We start from the raw sequence: 20,038 nt of genomic DNA, 5'->3' as shown, positions 1-20,038 counted from the left end.
AAGAAGAACTCAAATAACAAAAATCAGAAATGAAAAATGTTACAACTTATGAAAAATAGTATAAAAGATTACCATGAACAAGTACATGCCAACAAACTAGATAATCTAAAAGAAATAGGTAAATTCCTAGAACATACAAAATGTGAAGGAAAATATAATCTAAACAGACTTACAACTATTTTACAAGATTGGACCACTAACCAAAAGCCTGCCAATAATGAAAAGCTAGAACAAGATGACTTCATTGAAAGTTCTTGAAATGTGTAAAGAACTAACAAAATCTTCTCAAACTCTGCCAAAATATGGATGAGGAAAGAACAATGATAAATGCATTTTATAAAGCCGAGATTACCCTTAAACCAAAATCAGATAACAAATGACATACAACATGAATAAAGACCAATATTTCTGATATTTTATACAGAAATTCTAAATGAATTACTAGAAAACCAGATTTAATAGCACATAAAAAGATAATATGCCATGATCAACTGGGATTTATCTCTGGGATACAAGGATGTTTTACCATATGAAAACCAGTAAATATGTAATGCACCACATTAACAGCATTTAGAACAAATACCATGTGATCATCTAAATTAACACAGGAAAAAAACTGAAAAAAATGGACATTGTTACATGATTCAAGATATAAATGCATTAGGTATAGATTAAATATTCAATGGAATAAAGGTCATATAAAAATATAATCCATATTAACATAATACTCAATGGCAAAACTACTGTAAATATCCCTATAAATCAGGAACAAGGCAATGATGCCATCTATTGTTATTCTATTTAACAAAGTACTGTATTTCTTAGCTCAAACAATTAGGCACAAAAGAGAAATAAAAGTAACCAAACTGAAATGAAGCAAAATTACCTGCCAATAGGCCAAATAGCCTCAGATGCAGAAAAAAAGATTAAGATTCCTCAAAAAATTGTTAGAACTAATAAAAGTTCTAATAAAAGCTAGCAAAGTCATAGTGTAACTAAACATACAATGATTAGTTGTTGCATTTTTACATGCTAGTAATGAATACTCCAAAAAAAGCCATTAAGGAAAACAGACACTTTTAGAATAGCCTTTAAATAAAATACATAGCAATGAATTTAACAAAGAAGCTGAAAGACTTACACACTAAAAACAAAATCATTACTAAGAGAAATTAAACACACAAATAATGGAAAGGTACTCAATGTTCATGAACTGTAAGAATTAATATCATTAAAATGTTTATATTACCCAAAGTGATCTAGAGATCAGTGTGATCTCCATTGTATCCAATGACTTACTATTTTTGTAGAAATAGAAAAAAAAAAGAGTCCAAAACTTATCTCAAAAATCTTAAACTGTAAAAACTATCTTCAGAAACAAAAGCAAAGCTCAAGATTTTACATTTCCTGATTTCAAGACCTATCATAAAGTTACAGGCAATCAAAATAGTATGGTACTATCTAAAGACAAATGATAGACATAAACTAAAAGGAACAGGACAGACATCCCAGAAATAAACCCTAACATATATGGTTAAACTATTTTTGAGAAGAGTGACTAAGTTCAACAATGGGAAAAGGACAGCTTCTTCAACAACTGTATGAAGCAAATTCAATATCCAGGTAAAAAAGAGTGAAACTGGACCCTTCTATTACAAAAATAACTCAAATACATTAAAGATCTAGTAATAACTAAAACTTTGAAACTCCTTGAAGAAAGCTAGGAGGGAAAAACCTCATCATGTTGAGTTTGGTGATTTCTTTGAAATGACACCCAATACAAAAGCAATAACAGCTAAAATAGACAAAAGGTAGATGCTAAAACAAACTCAGAAACTTGTGCAGTAAAAGAAACAATCAATAGGGTGTAAGCCAATCGAGGGAAGAACTACTATTTTTAAAATCATGTATCTCTTAAGGAGTAAAGATGAAGAATAGACAAATTACTCCTAAAACTCAACAACAACAAAGAAATATTAAACAATGTGCAAAGGATATTAATAGCCATCTTGTCAAAGATGATACACAACACAAATGGCCAACATATATAAAAAAGATACTGAATAACACTAATTATCAAGAAAATTAAATCAAAACCATGATTAGATCATATCACACTTGTTAAAATGACAACTATCAAAACAGAGCAAAATAAATTAGTTGAGAGCAGTTTTGGAAGCACTGGCAAAGTTGTGAAGAATTTGGAAATGTTGTGTACTGACAGTGGGACTCCAGAATTTTCAGTTGCTATGGAGAAAGTGTGATGATTCCTTAAATAATCAAAAAAAGAATTATCATATTATCCAGAAATTCCACTTCTAGGGTGTACATTCAAAAGAACTGGAAGCAGGATATAGTCTGCTAATGCAGCACTAATCATGACACCGAAGAAGTGTAAGCAAAGTGAGTGCATACTGACAGATTAAAAAAAAAAATACGCTGTTTCCATACAATGGGTCATTATCCACAATTAAGATAGAAGGGAATTACATCATATGCTATAATATGGATGAAATTAATGATATTATCCTAGATTAAATATGCCAGCATCAAAAACACAATGCCTGATTCCACTTTGGTGACTTATTTAAAGCAGCCAATTTTTTAGGAAATGAAAGTCAAATGGTGGATTACAGGGGGTGAGAAGAAGAGGTAAAAATGGTAAATAGATTAAAGTGTTTTCATTTTGCAAGATGAAAAGTTCTAAAGATCTATTGAACAATAAAGTACATACAGTTAACACAACTATGATGCACACTTAAAAACCGTTAAGATGGTAAGCTTTATATTATGTTTTCTTTTAACCACAATAAACATATGCTATGTAATAGTAAGAACCGGTGTCAGTGAAGGGAACTGCTGAATTAATTTTGCAAATGAAGTGTAACTAGATGAAAGAAATGTAAAAGTTGTGACTATAAAAACTGTTAATGATTTAATGTAAATTCTTAACAGTATTATATAGCCTGTTCTGGTTTCAGAATAATAGCTTGCATAGATTAAAAATTGAGGGTTTTCATAGCTGAGTTAAACAACATTCCAATTTATAAAAATCCAAAATAAAATATATGATTTTATACTGAGTAATTTATTAAAAATATATGATTTTATACTGAGTAATTTATTAAAACTACTAATCTAAATTTATTTGTTATTAAAATAAAAATCAGCAATGACTTTCAAAAGTTGGGTTAATTTAACAGACCACTTTTAAAACTAGTAAGAATTTGAAGCTTACTGAGGACTATAACACCTAGAATTATGGTTTACTGAGGAAAATAACCTAGAAACAGCTAGGTGATTGAGTTCATTTTCAAAAGTTATAGCCAAATGAAACTCAGGTTGTAAATAATGTTCTTACTATGTAATATCATAATATTTTAATTATACATATTTATTATACCTGTGGCTAATTTTAATTTAATTTTAATTTTTAATCCTTAGGATATTATAAAAAAGCTACAGAATATCAGAAGACTGCAGTATTTAATTTTAAATACAGAGTAAAGAAGTAATATTCAAAGTTAAGATCCTGAAACTGAAGAACATGTGCTTTTGAGAGAAATCACCATTTCAGGTGAATTGCCTTCAAGTGTCTTAGACTACATAGATGGTTTAATCTTCGTTTTTATGTTATTTCCAATGTTATTTAGTTAAATTGCTTTTCCTATTTGCTTTTAATTCCCATAATACCAGGAACTCAAATGAGTTTCATTTCCCAAATAAGAAAAAAATTCAGCATCATTTTTCCTTATTAGGTTGGTGTACTTGACAACAAATTCATGTGATTTTGCATTATTCAAATTTGTCCATTTTTTAAGATAATTTTCAATGTTTATGAGAACATTGTTGCTTTTAATTAATCTGTATTTTCCCTGGCATTTTAATAGTGTAGGGAATTTGCATAGAACGTTTAGTTAGAACCTTCGTAATAGCTGTATTAAATTGCTTTTTTTTTCCCTCCGCATCTGCATTTTCCCTAAATTCTATCAGAAAATTATGCATTGCTCACATATTCAAAATTATTGTGACTTTTTTCCACAAAACTGGAATCTGACTTGGGGTTTCACCAGGCTGTGGGGGCTGTTAATTCCTTGATGTGAGTTTGTTCCTTGGTGTGAGTTTGATCTCACCTCCCCCAAAGAACTTCTTACTTTGGCTAGCTAGCCTTTAGCCCAAAAGTGGCCCAAAAGTGGTTGTGAAGGGTTAGAAAGAGTACTATCTGCAGGCCTTGATATTCACATCCTTGACTGATTTTATGCCTCCTTGAGTCTACCAACACATGGAAACCTCCTCTTGGATCTTCCAAGATTTTCATGGCTTTATTGGTTAAGGAATTGTTATTAGTTAGCATCAAGAAGTAGCAAGTCAGTGGAAGAGCCCTTCTTTTGGAAGACAGAAGGTTTATACTGGATTAGAGTTTAGTCATTGACAGACATAATCTTGGGCAGATGTTTAGTAATAATGAGTTAATCTGTAAATTAGAGATCTAGATGATAGTAACCTTCAAAGGGTCTTGCAGAACTAATTTTCTCTGGGTCTATACTTTTTAATTATAAGAAATGATTCTGAAAAATGAAAGGGTGAGGCTGAGAAGAACACCTTTTTAGTTTTGAATTGGTAGGGCATATTTCCTTCATTTGAAGGGAAAGTTGAATCTACTTCATTGAAAACAGGCAGACAGTTAAACAGTGAAATAATCAATTACAGCTTGAAGAGTAGAGAATGAATATTAGAATAAGAGAAGAAAGGAAATACCTAATATTAAAATAAAGAGTCCACAGGCAAAGTTGTTCTGTTTTTGCGTGAAGAAAAATTCTAAATTATTTCCATTCAAAACATTATGTTCATTTTTCATTCCCAGAACCTATAAGGGAACTTATGAGGCTTACCTTGGAAATGATTATATCAAAGTATAAAATTCTGAATTCTTAAAATCAAGCCTAATATTACTCTGTGCATGGGAAAATTGACCCCCAAGATTTCAACAGATAATTAGAAAATTAATCAATGAGGAAATATGTTTCTGAAAATTAGATAAGTATCTAGGTACAAATGTACTTAGATATCTAGCAAAAATGTATACTTTATATGTAATAAAGTCTTTGCTTTTCTATTGTGTTCAATTTGTACAAATTTATAGAGTAAAATATGTATTTTATTCCTAAATCATTTTTTTTTATATTTCATAAATATCTCTTTACCTTATTTTTAACAACAGTTTACATAGGATACTATTTAGGTAAAACAATTAAATATTCCACTAAATATTTCTTAGATCTTTATTATTTTTTAAGCATGGCTGTGAGTGCTTTGACAGTTGAGCAAATTTGGAAGAATTAGACAATACAGTTAGCAGGGTTGCCAGTCAGGAAATATTTGTTAAGTGCCTGTAAAAGAAAGATGCCACCTTGTCCTTTCGTTATGTCCTTTCTCATTCAGAATAACTTTAATCCTTGCAGTTACTCACTGAACTTGTGAGATATTTTTTAAAAGGAAAAAAAAAAAAACAAAAAAAAACCCCTGAGAATTCTTAGTACATTCTCATACATTTTTGTATGAGACAAAAGAAAATGAGAAACAAATGTTAATATTTTGCCTTTCAAATAATACTTAAAGATTTCATCCTGAGTAGTCTATTGTCATTATTTCTGATCATAGAATCCAGATGTAAATATTGTTTTCCTATAGTCATTTACCTGATTACTTTATACATAGAAAGTAACTATATATATTCATACTTTTCTTCTTATACAAATATTACTAAGGAATTCAAGCAAGATAGAATGATAACAACTATTAATTTATTATAACAAAAAAAGGGGTTTTTGATGTCAAAGAGAACCTGCAGGTTCAATTTCCATAATTTGCATATAAAAAAGCCAGTGACTTGTCCAAAGGCTAGACTGAATCTCTTTGGATCTTAGGTGATATAAGGAAGACACTACTCTGGACTATACCCTGCTGTATCATTGTCATTAACCATTAAAATAAAGTCCATTTTATTCATTAAATAAAGTGTCTATTAACATATTCATAACTTGTAAATGACCACTGCTTTGACATGATTAAATATTTAAACACAAATATGTTTTCTTCTTTTTACAAAAAGGTTGATATTCTTAGATAAACTTGCATTTCCCTTGACTGCATCAATTTATGAAATTTGAAAACTCTGACTTATTTAAATAAGCTCTACGATGTACAAAACATGATTATTCATCTTGCAAAGTTATGGCACATGAAGAAAAGAAACTAATTCATAATCTAAAAACTTAAAAAATTTAAATTGTACTCATTTTGCCCTTTCACTACATATTGTATATATAGGTGCTTCTACTTTAAGTTGAACTGGAGGTAAAGAGTGTTGAATATGTGGACAAATTCATGAAACTCTTGTTAGGTCAAATTAAAAATGTATGTTATCTGATTTTAAGTTAGTGTCCAGTCTAGAATTCTTGAAAGATACCTTTATCAAATGCACTACCTAAGGAATTAAGTGTCTCTAACTTACTAGGTATCTGAATATTTTTAAGTTTAACACGGCCTCTTCATAGGAATATCACACACAAAGATGAAGGCTATCTAATATAAATAAATTTTATCCCTGAGTAATTTTACATACCAATGTGATTTAATAAAAATAAAGAAAAACTGAGAGTAAACTTACTAGCTTTGAAAGTTTGTTATCATTAAGACAAAATCAAACACAAACCTATTCAAACTCAGAAAACCCAAACTCCCACCAGAAAGAGAGTTAAACTTTCCATGGTTGTCTCTGTGGTTGAAGGAGACTGCATGGCATTCAGAAGGAATCTTGATTATTCATCAATTATGTTAATAATACTCTGCACTAGGGAGAGGAAAATTTTCTCCAAAGAAATGTGACCAATTACCACTACTGTAAAGCAGTCAGTTGCCTCTTTGGGAGGTCTTTTATGCTGCATTGAACTCTACTAGTTTTTATTTATTTCACCGTTTGGTCCTCTGGCATAATTTACACACCATTCATAATCTCTCTTCCTCAAAATTTTGAAGTTTTAACTAGGATATGAGTAAGAGCTTATAGCAAAAAGGCTGTATACAACTAAAATGCGCTTTTGTCACAGTCCTCCCGAAAAAGGAGAGGTAGAGAAAACAAGTCATTATGAGCAGTACCAGCAATATCCAAATAGATGTGAATGATGTTTTTTGTAGTTAAGACAGTACAGCAAATTAATTAATATTGATAACATTACTAATTGCAATTATTTCTTTCAATATCTGGGAGGAAATAAATCAATGGATTTCTTCCCAAAATATTTCTCCAATTGAATTACATTGTTAATGCTGTAATTGAATATTTATTTAAAAGCAAACTGAGATCCTAAGCAAATAAAAAACAAGGCCATATACTCCCAGTCTGCCTGACACTCCTTTAATTTCATGTAATGTTGCTGAACAGTACCATTAAGAATAATTAACAGAAGACAGATAAATTTCTTATTTTTTTTCCCCTTCTCAGTTTTAAGGCAAGTCATGATTAGTTACAAAAGAATTGCAGGGCTATAATCAGAGACAAAAATTGTCCTGTTAGTTGTTTTGGAATGCATAATATGCTAATAAACTGTTCATTAAATTGGTATTTTCCATTTCATTTAAGAAAAAGCCTTTTGTATTATCAAAGCTTGTTTGACTATTTTCATAGAATGAACTATAATCACATTTTTGAAATAATTTACAAAGATTATAACAGCTTATTATTTTGTAGCTTACCTCAATGTGGGTAAAATTAGATCTAAATTTTTGTACAGGACCGCTCCAAGAACAAATACTGATGAGTCATCTAATTCTAGAAAGAACAAAATTAAAAATATCAGAGAAACAGCAAGAAAATTCTCTTATAAACCTTTAATCTTCTAATTAAAAGTGGATTGCAGTGCTTGCTAGTGCAAAGGCAGACAGATGAAATCTTTGATAAGCAAGGATGGGACAGATGAACCTACACACCACATACATTGGTGGTAGCTAAGAAGATATGGTTTTGGTGATCTTGTGCCAGGAAGTAACTTTTCTGCACCAGGCTAAGATACGAGTTAGCTTCAATTGCAGCTAAACAGTTTAAATTCTAATGATAGTGAGAAAGAGAGTTAATTATTTTTTGGAGCTCTAACTTAAAAGGTCACCATCTCCAAAGTGAGAATTATAATAACGTAGCTGTTGAAAAATCTATTCACTTTGGTTAAATATTAGGAACTCAAGTTGTTATTACAAATTATCTTTTCCTTTATTCTGTTTTTAAATACGGAAATTATGTTTTTGATCAAAAATTCAATGACTTTGCATAAAATGGAAATGCAATTTATTTCAGGTCCTAAGATCAAGACATTAGACTGTGTACACAGGGATATGGCTGTCCATATTGAAATGTGTCCCATTTATTTTAGGTCTATAATTCGTACTTGTGTTTTCTTCCCATTTTATCTAGTAAATTCAGATTTAAAGACCAAATTGCCTATATGTATAAAATTAGTTCAGAATAATAATTGGAGGTTGTTTCTAAATTACTATGTATGGAAATTTATATCTAGTGACTTATTAACTGATCTTATCAGAAAGTTTTTGTTCAGAGTTCAGATTAATTCACATATTTACCTTTTGATGACACAGGAGTGAAGATACTCTTTGGAATGACTACCCTGTCTTCTGAATTTCTTGCCCAGTCAACCATTCCCTTTCGTCCTTTCATTGGGAAGTTGATATCTGTTAAAACAGAGGCTGCAGGAAGCCTCTGAATGCTAGCCACTATTAAAAAAGAAGTAAAAATATCAACTATAATCTTTCAGTACAATCACATCTGGCCACTTTAAACTTTACTATATAACATAAAGTACTGAGTATATCTTATTAAAGCTGCAAAACAGACTTATTTCTTATAATTAGACAATGTTAATGAAGGTTGTTATTCTTTAGGTTATTTCTAGGCACTCTTCAGCAAGAATTTGCAACCACAGTCAATGTTGGGTGTAGAATCTACCAATGCATACAGGTATTGACATATTGTTTGTCAATGGCTGGCCTCTCTTCCAGATTTCAAAGTCCACCCTATATATTTTTAAAATATTTTGATAAACATAAATGCAGACTGAAATCTTAATTAATTATTTATTTATCAAAGATTTATTTTATTTATTCATACAGAACTGGGGTATATGCCAGAGATGAGGAGGTTTTGAGGTCTCACCAGAGACAGAGTGGGGAGCAGAACAGGCAGATCGACGAAGTACACTGCTGAGGGGAGCAGCCCGCGGGTCAGGAGAGGTCTGCCTTTCCATGTGGATCTCCTCCGGGGCAGGCGGGGATCAAACTCATGCGAAGTGGCTTTAACTTCTTAGTGTTGTGCTTTAACTGGCTGTGCCACCAGGGAGGGCCCATTATTTATTTTTAATTCACATCCTCTTTTACTGTAGTAACACTGGTTACAACACCATATGTGACTTAGGGATATAGGTTTATATCTCAAACCTGAATGTGTTTTCATAACAAATTTTCTAATTTCCTGGATTTACATCTGAAATTGCCTTTAAAAAAAATGTCATGGATAAGATGAGGTATCATGAAGACATGTAAAACAATGTCACATTACTCTGGGAAACAGAAGTCAGTCAAAGTCCTAGTAATGAAACACCAATAATGCTATAACCAAAAAGTCAAAATAACATGCAGAAACATCTTACAAATAGATTATAAATAATAAAAAATTCTTAAACCATACCCCCCCCCAATAGAAAGTTAGAAATGTGTAAATGTTGAATGGAGAATTCTGTTTTTGTGACAAGAATTTTTAAAATATTGTGAAAAGTTAATGAATGATATGTTTGGTAATATATTTATTTTTACTATAACACACATATGCACATATAGATATGTAACACAACTAAATGCTAGATGATAAATGCTGAAGCATTTATTATATTTACTTTCAAATAAAAAACACAATTTTTGTAACTTTTATTTAGGTTTGTTCCACATTAGCTTCAGGTATTTAAGTGGAGAAGTGATGGGAGAAGCTCTAAAAGCTTTCACAATGGGAGAATAACAGTAAGAAATCATTAGACTCCCCATAAGAATATTTTACTATAAAGAAACTTACAATTTAAATCAGGAGAGGATGAAAATTAAGAATTTAACAGTATTAGTTGTATAAATATACTACTGCTGGCTTAGCTCCAGATTAAATTAGTTATATATTATTGTACTTTATTGAAGCTCTTTCAGGCTATTATATTCATTCAGTATTGGTATAGGGTAGATTTTTTTTTCCTTCTGCAATTTGTCATAGTAATATTCAAATTACTTTATAATTAACTGTTACAGGAAAGAGGGTGCTGTTAACATTTAACATTAATCATGGATGTTAAATGTTTGGGGAAAGCTTTAGTCAGTTTCTTTATTTTTGAGATAATATAATTCTTTGTTGTCCATAACCAACTCAGTTTTTGTATCCCAAAGGGTCCAAGTTACCCACTGCATATTAATAGACAGATTACCATATTGGCAGCATATATTGTGTTAAGGATCCTGTAAGCTTTATTCAATATACAGAACTAATTCATTGACTTCCCAATTTCTTGACTCTAAGTTTGGTTGAGATTTTATTTAGAAGTAACTTATTTTGCTTGTCTTCTCTAAAACCTGATGAAAAAGAAAAAAGGTGTTTCTGACTATCACACATCTGGTTTCTATCACAAAGAATAATAAGTTATTATATTCCAAAATATATAATAACTCTACTCCTATACACATTGGTTAGAAGGAAAAGAAAAATCCATAATACAAATGAACAAAAAAATTAAACAAATGGAGGAAGCATCTTTATATGAGCTGTACATTACTTTACTTTGAATGCATGTTAGTTTAATACTATATTCCGTAATGTATAAAAATGACATAATGATGCATGAATGTAGCTCACTTTTTGGAAGTCACTCATTTCTGATTTAGTGGTACAGTGACTGTTATATTTTGACTAAATATACTGTACTATTTCACACAGTCTAGAATAAATATAAAGTGAAATAGGATCACTGATTTATTAAAAAAAATTTTTCTTTTTGTATAATTGTAGCCTTGAACACAGGAGTATATAAAAATGTTATCTAATTTTAGTAGAAATGTACTTCTTAAAGGTGATGTCAGCAACTACTAAAAAGGATATGGCTTCATAGGCTGATGAGAATCAAATACTAGTCTTCAAATCATCTGTTTACATGTTATTTAAAATATGAAGTACTTAATATTGTAGATCTTTGTACATTTTATTTATAAACCTGCCTAGGAAGATGATGAAGCTGACACTGTGTTTCTTCTTGACTCTACAGTGATTAATGAGTTTAACTGCAAATCCTTAGGCAAAATTTAGACATAGCTTTTAGAAAATAGGGATACGTATTTGTTAAGTAAATATCTAAGAGGCAAAATTAAAAATGATTGCCTTCAATAATGTCAAAATTGCCTTCAATAGTGACAAAATTCCTATATATGACAAAGGAATATAACTGCAAAGTATTAAGTATAGAATTTACATACTTTGCTTCTCTTCTCTAATGACTACTGCATTAAAAACGGCCATTGTAGGCCCTCCTTGGTGGCGCAGCGGGTTAACGCACTACACTGAGAAAGTGAAGCAGACCTCTCCTGACCCGCCCGCTGCTCCCCTCAGCAGTGTACTTCCTCGATCTGCCTGTTCTGCTCCCCACTCTGTCTCTGGTGAATCCTCTCACCCTCCGCATCTCTGGCCTGTACCCCAGTTCTGTATGCATAAATAAATAAATTAAAAAAAAAAAGCCATTGTAGTTGTTAGGATGATAGAATATCTTTGCTCAAAAAAACTGAGAAAATGGGCCCTCCCTGGTGGCGCAGCGGGTTAAAGCACAGCACTGAGAAGTTTAAGCCACTTCCGCATGAGTTCGATCCCAGCCTGCCTGCCCCGGAGGAGATCCACATGGTGTGGCAGACCTCTCCTGACCCGGTGTGGCAGACCTCTCCTGACCCGCCCGCTGCTCCCCTCAGCAGTGTACTTCGTAGATCTGCCTGTTCTGCTCCCCACTCTGTCTCTGGTGAATCCTCTCACCCTCCGCATCTCTGGCCTGTACCCCAGTTCTGTATGAATAAATAAATAAATCTTAAAAAAACAAACAAACTGAGAAAATGCCTTTCTTGCAGAAGTCTGAAGTGATTAGAAGAAACCCCAAAGGACACAATGTCCATGAAAAAATAGGTACATCTTGAATGCTGTTAAGAATTACCCCAAATTCACTGTATTGTGCTTTCATTATAACAGTAGATTTGATTTCTTATGCAATAAAAATAGGTGACTCATCACTAATAAACCTTGAAGCAAAGATAGCAATACTTTTATTTTGCAATTTTAACATTTTCATTTTGAATTTGAATATGTAGCATTGAATTCATTTGAGAACATCATGTCTGTTATTGACCAACCTCTCAGAGAATTCAGTTCACTACAGATTTTGCTCATCAGAAAACATAAGGAAACTTTTACATAAAAATACACAAACAATACTTTTTTATTTTATTTTTTAATTTTTGTAATCACTGAGTCCTCCTTTGTTTCATGAAAGCAGGTTGGTGTTCCTAACCTTGTTGTGGAGAAAAGTCATCACATATTTTTTTCCCTTTTGCCCTTATTGATGACATAGAGTATGAGGATTCTGTTTTATTCATCCTTACAAAGGGAATAATCCACACACAAGTTGGGGTTAGTTAATTTGATACATTGCTTGCACCATGGGCAAGAATGGAAGGCAAGTGAAAGTGAAAAATTACAGAGCTAGTGTGCATGGATGAATGCTATGAGAAGGAGCAAAATGGGCAAATGAGGGCCAATATAAGAAAATGGAAGTTTACTAAAGTAGAGTAAGCATGGGCTCAGAATCTGGGCCCTGGTTTGAAATCCTTGATATTTAGGGTAACATCTTCCTTTCATTATGGGAAGTAACAGATTCCCAGCTCCTACTTACATGCTGCAGCCACCTTGGACTAGCTCCTGGGAATTATAGGTAGAACTCAGCTGTCAGATGAAGCTATGTAACAGGGAAGACAGGCGAGCTAAAATAAGCTCCTGTGGCTATTTGAAACCCTGGTACAGGTAGGAGAAAACACGGAAGGAGTCATTTGGAAAAGAGACAAGTAAAACTATCTGGAAAAGGCACAAGATAGAAAAATGTAGGGAGACTGACAATGACAATCATTCTTTTGATGTGATAATCTCCTTCAAGAACTACTTCACCTTTCCCTTTTTTCTATGGTTTCCTGCCAGAAGGTGCTTTAGGCATGTGGCAAGCTTTTGGGACTTAGTAGCCCCACTTTGAGCCAACCCTGTTTGACTGGGCATTTACCTGTGAGGGGACAGGTAATTTTGATTGTTTAATTGGGGGTACTAATGTCCATTCTTCTTTTCTTTATGTACACTAATTTTATTAAAAAACTATCACACTAAAAGGTGCTTTCCTTCTCTTTATGCAGCAGATGATAGGAACCCATTTTAGAGCAGATACCCTGTTTCGGGCCTCTGAGTACACTTGGTCATGCACTGTCCCTTCCACTGTCCCTTCCTGCCTCCCTCCCTCCCTTTCTTTTAAGTTCTGCCAAAAGGAAGGAATTGCCCTCTCTGGTTATTTGGTTACATAAGGTCAGCCAAGTAAAAGTCTATTGCCTCAATTGAGAAAGGGAATGACTGCATCATGAATGACACATTCAATTTTTCCATTGCACCCAAACCAGAGACGGAAAAGAGAACTTCAAAAGCACTGCTTTAAGCACTGACCTAAGTATTTAAAGTAGCAGCACATGTTTTGTAAATGAACAAATGAAACTCTCAAGCAAGGGTGCCTCATAAGGAGAAACAAATGTGCTTGGGGGAAACAATAGACATCAGCTGTGCTTTAAAACTCTTACTTTTATTGTTTCCTTATATTAATGTTTTTGATATATTAAAAGTTTGCATCATTTATCATGTTGATTCAGAAAGAACTTGCAAACTAGTTCTTGACTCACTAATATTAGAAATTGGCAGGTTATCGAAATGTATTTTCTTGTGGGAAACATCACTCACTATTACAAAATGGTCACCTGTACAGTTTTGTAACTGTGTAAGAAAAATATGGCCAAGAGGAAATGAAGCATTGCGTAAGTGTATTAGAAAGCAACTATTAGTTTTATTTGTGTACCCATGCAAGCATAGAGACAAAGCAGAGCTGGGCACAGGTATTGTTACCACCTGGCACTTAGCAGCATGAAGCCATGATTTTATATTTGTACAGCAATACTGAACACCTTGTAAAAATCTGAGGGCAAGTGAAAGAGAAGCTGAGAACTGTTGATGTTTACTGAATACTTGATTCATTCTTAGTTTTCAACAAGTATTTATGAAATGCTCCCTTTATGCTAGGCACTTTTCTTAGCACAGCACTTTGCCAGATGCTTTACAAATTATATCTTCTTTAATATTTAAAACATTCCAGGAGGTATGGTCATTATCAATATCCTCATTGGCATTATTAATATCATCATTTTACAAATGAGGAGGTGGACACTTCTAAGTGCTAACATTAGCATTCAAATCTCAGTGTGTCTACTCAGAAGTACATGATTTTGCACTGTGTGATGCAGTTGATCTTATCTACAAATTAACAGCATATTTACCTTGCCTCACTGTAATATATTTGTACTAACTATAAAGGCAGGCACAATGATTCCTGTAAAGTAAATCAACTGTTTTATAGTGGTGCATCAGTAATGACTTTCCAGTCATGATGACCTACATGCTGAAAAGTGGTCCAGGCAGTCTACACCAGACAGCAGTGTGTGCACATCTAGGTTTGTGGAGTTATATTCTACAATATCCCAGCAATTGTGAAATCCCCTAAATATATATTTCTCAGAACAAATCCTCCCCCTAAAGTGATGCCTGATGAATCTAATAGAAGATCAAAACTAGAAACTACTGAAAAGTGTTAACTGGTATGTTAACAGAGGAGAAACTGATAAGTATTAAATACAACAAAATAGAAGGTAAAAAGTCATAAATGACCTGACAGAATGAGGAGTGAGGTCAGCAGGTTTTACTAAATGGAAAGCTTTGGTATACTGGCCTTTTCACAAACATCTGAATGAAGTGAGGAAGTTATAGAGATATTGAGGAGAAATGTAGGAAAAAAAAAACTGATAAATGTAGCTCAGGAGGGACTCATCTTTAGAGGGTAAAGAGAAATACACAGAAAAATAAAGTTTAAAAGTAATAGCAAGAAAGAGAAGAAAACCACAATAGTAAGCTAGGTCTGGAATGGAAAGTTACACTTTAATAGTGAAACAATGGCTTTAAAAGAGTTAAAGCTTTATAAAGAGATTTAAAGTAGCAGCATTTGTCATAAAGGTGGAAATCAGACTCTAAGATCATTTTAAGGAGATGTTCTATTTCATACATTGGCTAACTTCCCTATTTAGGGTCAAAAAGTAAATATTTTCAGCTTTGTGAACCACTGGATTTATATGGCAGTCATTCATTTCTTCTGTATGAAAGTCAGAAATGAACGATCATGGAAGAAAATATGGTATTCAAACATATAAGAAAAAATTTCTTATGTGACCAATGCTGTCATTCTCTAATTCATGAAATGACTGAACAGAACTCTTAATTTACCACAACTAAAACATTGTTCTTTTGTCTTACAAACTATACATCAGCATGCCTTCTTAGTATCTGTAGACTGTGGCTAAAATCAATTCACTTCCCTCTCTATCCACTCCATAATCTCTAGGAGTCACCAGAATCTCTACACAAGTTGATCAGAGCTACCTGTCTGGTATTCTTGATTCTACTCTTCTTCCTGAGTTTCTTCTTTCAGAAACCAGTTATCCTTTTAAAATATTAAAAAAAAAAAGTTATTTACATCTCAAAATAACTCATTACCTTCTCAACGTTCTTAGAATAAAATCTAAACCTCATACCACGGCCTACAAGGACCTGCAGAGCTTTGCTTCTGTCTCTGCGGTCACATTGTACATGAGTGTCTGGTTTGCTGACTGAATCAAGCTGGTCTTTTCCTTTCTAACTAAAGATTTTTTTCTCTAACTAGAACATTCTTTTTTATTTTTATCACTGAATCTGCTAAATAGTTTTTCCTTAGCTTAGTCCCCTTAAAAAGATTCCACTTTTACCTTCCCTATTATTTTTTCTGATAATATCCTATTTATTTTTCTAAGGGGCCAATTCACAGTTAAAATAATGTCTAGTATGTAGACTTACCGAACAGAAAATGCATTTTAGCTATATATTATTGCATGATAGGACCTATCATATAATAGATTTTCTGCAACTCTCCATAGTTTTGTTCAATAAATGAGGTCTACCAAAGTCTCAATACAAGGTACTGTTTATAATAACTTTGGGAACTAGAAACAAACAGACCAATTTTCCAATTATTTTGTGATCTTAGTAAGTTATTTAATTCTTCTTCAGCTTGATTACCTATAAAAATCAATCACCTTTTAGAAGGATTAAACTAAAGGCAGCTAGTTCATTCCCTATAGTTAGTAAGAAACAATATTTCCATTCATCCATTACCTCAACCTTTCCTTGCCTTGTGTAAAATATTGTGGAAGAACATGAAACTAAAACTCAAGCAAACAAAAAACTTCACATAACAATAATCTAATTAGATGTTTGTTATATTCAAATATCTTCAATATTGGAAGAAAGGGTATGAAAACTTTTCTCCTGAATGTCAAATCTATCAATTTGAACTGTTTAGTTCATTGTCACTGGAAATCTCAAATGCAGCAAATTCAAGGCTTAACTTTTAATTTACCCCTCTTCATCAAAATCTTTTCCTTGTGTAATCGGCACCATGTACCCTTCTCTCAGGTAAAAGACAGAAGGTTATCCTTGACATATCTCATACCTATAATCTAGTTCATCACTGTGTTTACAGTTTCTTTTTTTTTAAAGATGTATTTATTTATTCATACAGAACTGGGGTACAAGCCAGAGTTGCGGAGGGTGAGAGGATTCACCAGAGACAGAGTGGGGAGCAGAACAGGCAGATCGACGGAGTACACTGCTGAGGGAACAGCGGGCAGGCCAGGAGAGGTCTGCCTCGCCATGTGGAGCTCCTCCTGGGCAGGTGGGGATCGAACTCATGTGGAAGTGGCTTAAGCTTCTTAGTGCAGTGCTTTAACCCGCTGTGCCACCACCAGGGAGGGCCCCGTCTTATATAAAGCAAATTTTCAAGTTGTAATCTTGCCTCTGTCTAGAGTGCCACAGAAATCTTGTACAAATACAACAACTCACTATATCCACTGCTTTCATTCTTGTGTCTCTCCTCTTTACTCTCCATATACAGTGAGAATATTTTAAAAATAGTTAAATCATGTCACTCTCCCAATGACTTTCTGCCAGTGTATGCACTTATATAGGGCACAAAATGATCTTTGTTCAGGTCCCTTTGGGCTGATCTTTTGACTTTCTCTTCAATGTTAGCTCATAACTTTTCCCACTAAACCCTGCTAAATATTTTCATTTCATAAATACTCTTTTCTATTCTTACTCGTCAAATCCATCTGACCTTGGCTTAAATGTAGCACTAAGTGGCTATTACTTCCATACCTAAATGATGAACCCTTTAGACAGTCTTTGTCCTTCGTGTCATTTGCCACAATTAAATTATATCTACGCATTGCTTTGTAAGTATTTTTTCAAGATTTTTTTATTTATGCATACAGAACTGGGGTACAAGCCAGAGGTGCAGGGGTGGTGAGAAGATTCACCAGAGACAGAGCGGGGAGCAGAACAGGCAGATCGACGAAGTACACTGCTGAAGGGAGCAACGGGTGGGTCAGGAGAGGTCTGCCATGCCATGTGGATCACCTCCGGAGCCAGAGATGGAACTTGCACTGAAGCAGCTGTGGCTAGCTTGCAGTGCTGTGTCCTAACTCCTTGTGCCACCAGAGAGGGCCCTCTTTGTAAGTATTTTCTTTTTTTGTATTTTTAAAGTTTTTTCTTAATTACATATAAAATACGGGTTATATATTCATTGATTTATCTATTAAAACTCTTCATAATAAGCCCTTTCTATCAGCTAGTGTACAATATACAGGAAACTATGTACATTCTAATGTTCAGAATGTACACATTCTTTTGAATCTTGAGAAATAGGTGCATTATACATAGATCTGTACAAGGATGATTCATTGGAGAGGAAGTCAGGCTTACTTTAAATATCAGGACCTCGTTGCACATTGATTAAGAAAATAGTTATTCTAAAAGTTATATAGTTATTATTAAGCTATGTTATATAAAAATTATATATAAAATTAGTAAATTATTATGTAAACTCCAAACATAAAAAAATGTAGGAATTATAATTCTTAGAATTTTAAAGAACAACACATTTCACAGAAATGCACTAGATTTTATCGCTCAGTTTTCATTACATCAATACATTTTTATTAGTTTTATATTCACCAAGTTAATAGCTTCCTATCAGAGTATAACTTCTACTAAACCCTAGACCACCCATGTTAAACTCACTCTTTTTTTTGTGCATAGGACAGTCAGGCACTTGATAAATACGTGTTCTTTTTTAAAGATTTATTTATGCATACAGAATTGGGATACAGGCAGAGGTGCAGGAGTGGTAAGAGGATTCACCAGAGACAGAGTGAGGAGCAGAACAGGTGGATTAAGAAGGTACACTGCTGAGGGGAGCAGCGGGTGAGACTGGAGAGGTCTGCTGTGCCATGTGGGTCACCTCTGGAGCTGGGGATCCAACTGACATTGAAGTGGATGGGGCCAGTTTGCAGTGCTGTGCCTTAATCAGCTATGCCACCAGGGAGGGCCAAACATGCTTTTAATATAAAGACTGAAGGAAGATATGAATAACAAGAGAATAACTTTTGCTGAGGTAGAGAGACTGGGCAAACATGCAGTATAAGATATGAAATAATGAAAATAAAAACAAGGGGTTTGACTGGAAGTTGTTTGTATCATCTTATCTCCGTCACTGGTGCAAAAAGAAATTACTAACCTTTTTCAAAATAGGGAAAACTAAAGTTAGGAATGTGTGTCTCACCAAATGTAACTCTTTGAAGAAAGAGGAGAAACAAGTAACATAATGAAAGACACCATTCAATAAGCACTTAAATGCCAGCATTAGTGTGTTACTTCACTTTGTCCCACAACACACTCTGAAACAAGTATAATTAATCCCTTTTCACACTGGTTTTTGATCATTATGCTGAAAAAACAAATTTTAAACAACATGGTAGATAACATGGCATCATAGTAGAGATTTATGAACTTACAGTTGGAATATAAACAAACTAAATGACTGCTTAAACACACACACACACACACACACACACACACTAAATGACTGCTTAAAAACATACACACACCACATACACAGACAATGTTCACTATTTGTGAACATTGTTTCTTTCTTGCCCAGTTCAGAAAAGAGTTTGGTTTTGAGACTATGAAAACAAAAATATCTTAAAATATTCCCAAACCAACAATAATTTTACACTCTTCCCTCCCCAACACACACCAAAAACACACATTTAAGATTAAACAAGATCAAGAAGAGGTGGTATATATACACATTGGAATACAACTCAGGAATTAAAAAAAAAAATGTCATTCACAGCAACATGGATGGAGCTTGAAGGTATTATGCTCAGTGAAATAAGCCAGAAGAAAAAAAAAATAAAAATACTGGGGGGATGATTTCACTTATAGGAGAGACATAGGGGATTAAGTAAATAAAAATAATACCACCACCACCACCAATAAAAAACACGCACAACAAACCAAAAATAGACAGACAACTATAAATCAGACATTCTGCAGAGGAGGTGCAGAGAAAGATATCAAAACAAGGGTAGAGGCCCTCCCTGGTGGCGCAGCGGGTTAAAGCACTGCACTGAGAAACTAAAGCCACTTCCTCATGAGTTCGATTCCCGCCTGCCCCGGAGG

At 33.4% G+C, this 20,038-nt stretch overlaps 1 protein-coding gene across 3 annotated transcripts in view; it reads right to left on the bottom strand.

The window, feature by feature from the left end:
- Positions 1 to 20,038, bottom strand: part of ADGRB3 (adhesion G protein-coupled receptor B3) — a 650,534-nt gene that overhangs the window by 286,922 nt on the left and 343,574 nt on the right. For all 3 annotated transcript variants that reach the window (XM_004673604.2, XM_004673605.2, XM_012721768.1), the window contains 2 exons: positions 8,635 to 8,784; positions 7,756 to 7,831 (listed from right to left, as the gene is read on the bottom strand). In XM_004673604.2, the coding sequence (XP_004673661.1) occupies positions 7,756 to 7,831; positions 8,635 to 8,784 (226 nt within the window). The remainder of the gene's footprint in view (positions 1 to 7,755; positions 7,832 to 8,634; positions 8,785 to 20,038) is intronic.

Source organism: Condylura cristata, unplaced genomic scaffold, assembly GCF_000260355.1.
Source record: "Condylura cristata isolate star-nosed mole 26May11 unplaced genomic scaffold, ConCri1.0 scaffold00001, whole genome shotgun sequence".
NCBI classification, from domain to species: domain Eukaryota; kingdom Metazoa; phylum Chordata; class Mammalia; order Eulipotyphla; family Talpidae; genus Condylura; species Condylura cristata.
This window is presented reverse-complemented; position numbering and strand designations above follow the sequence as displayed.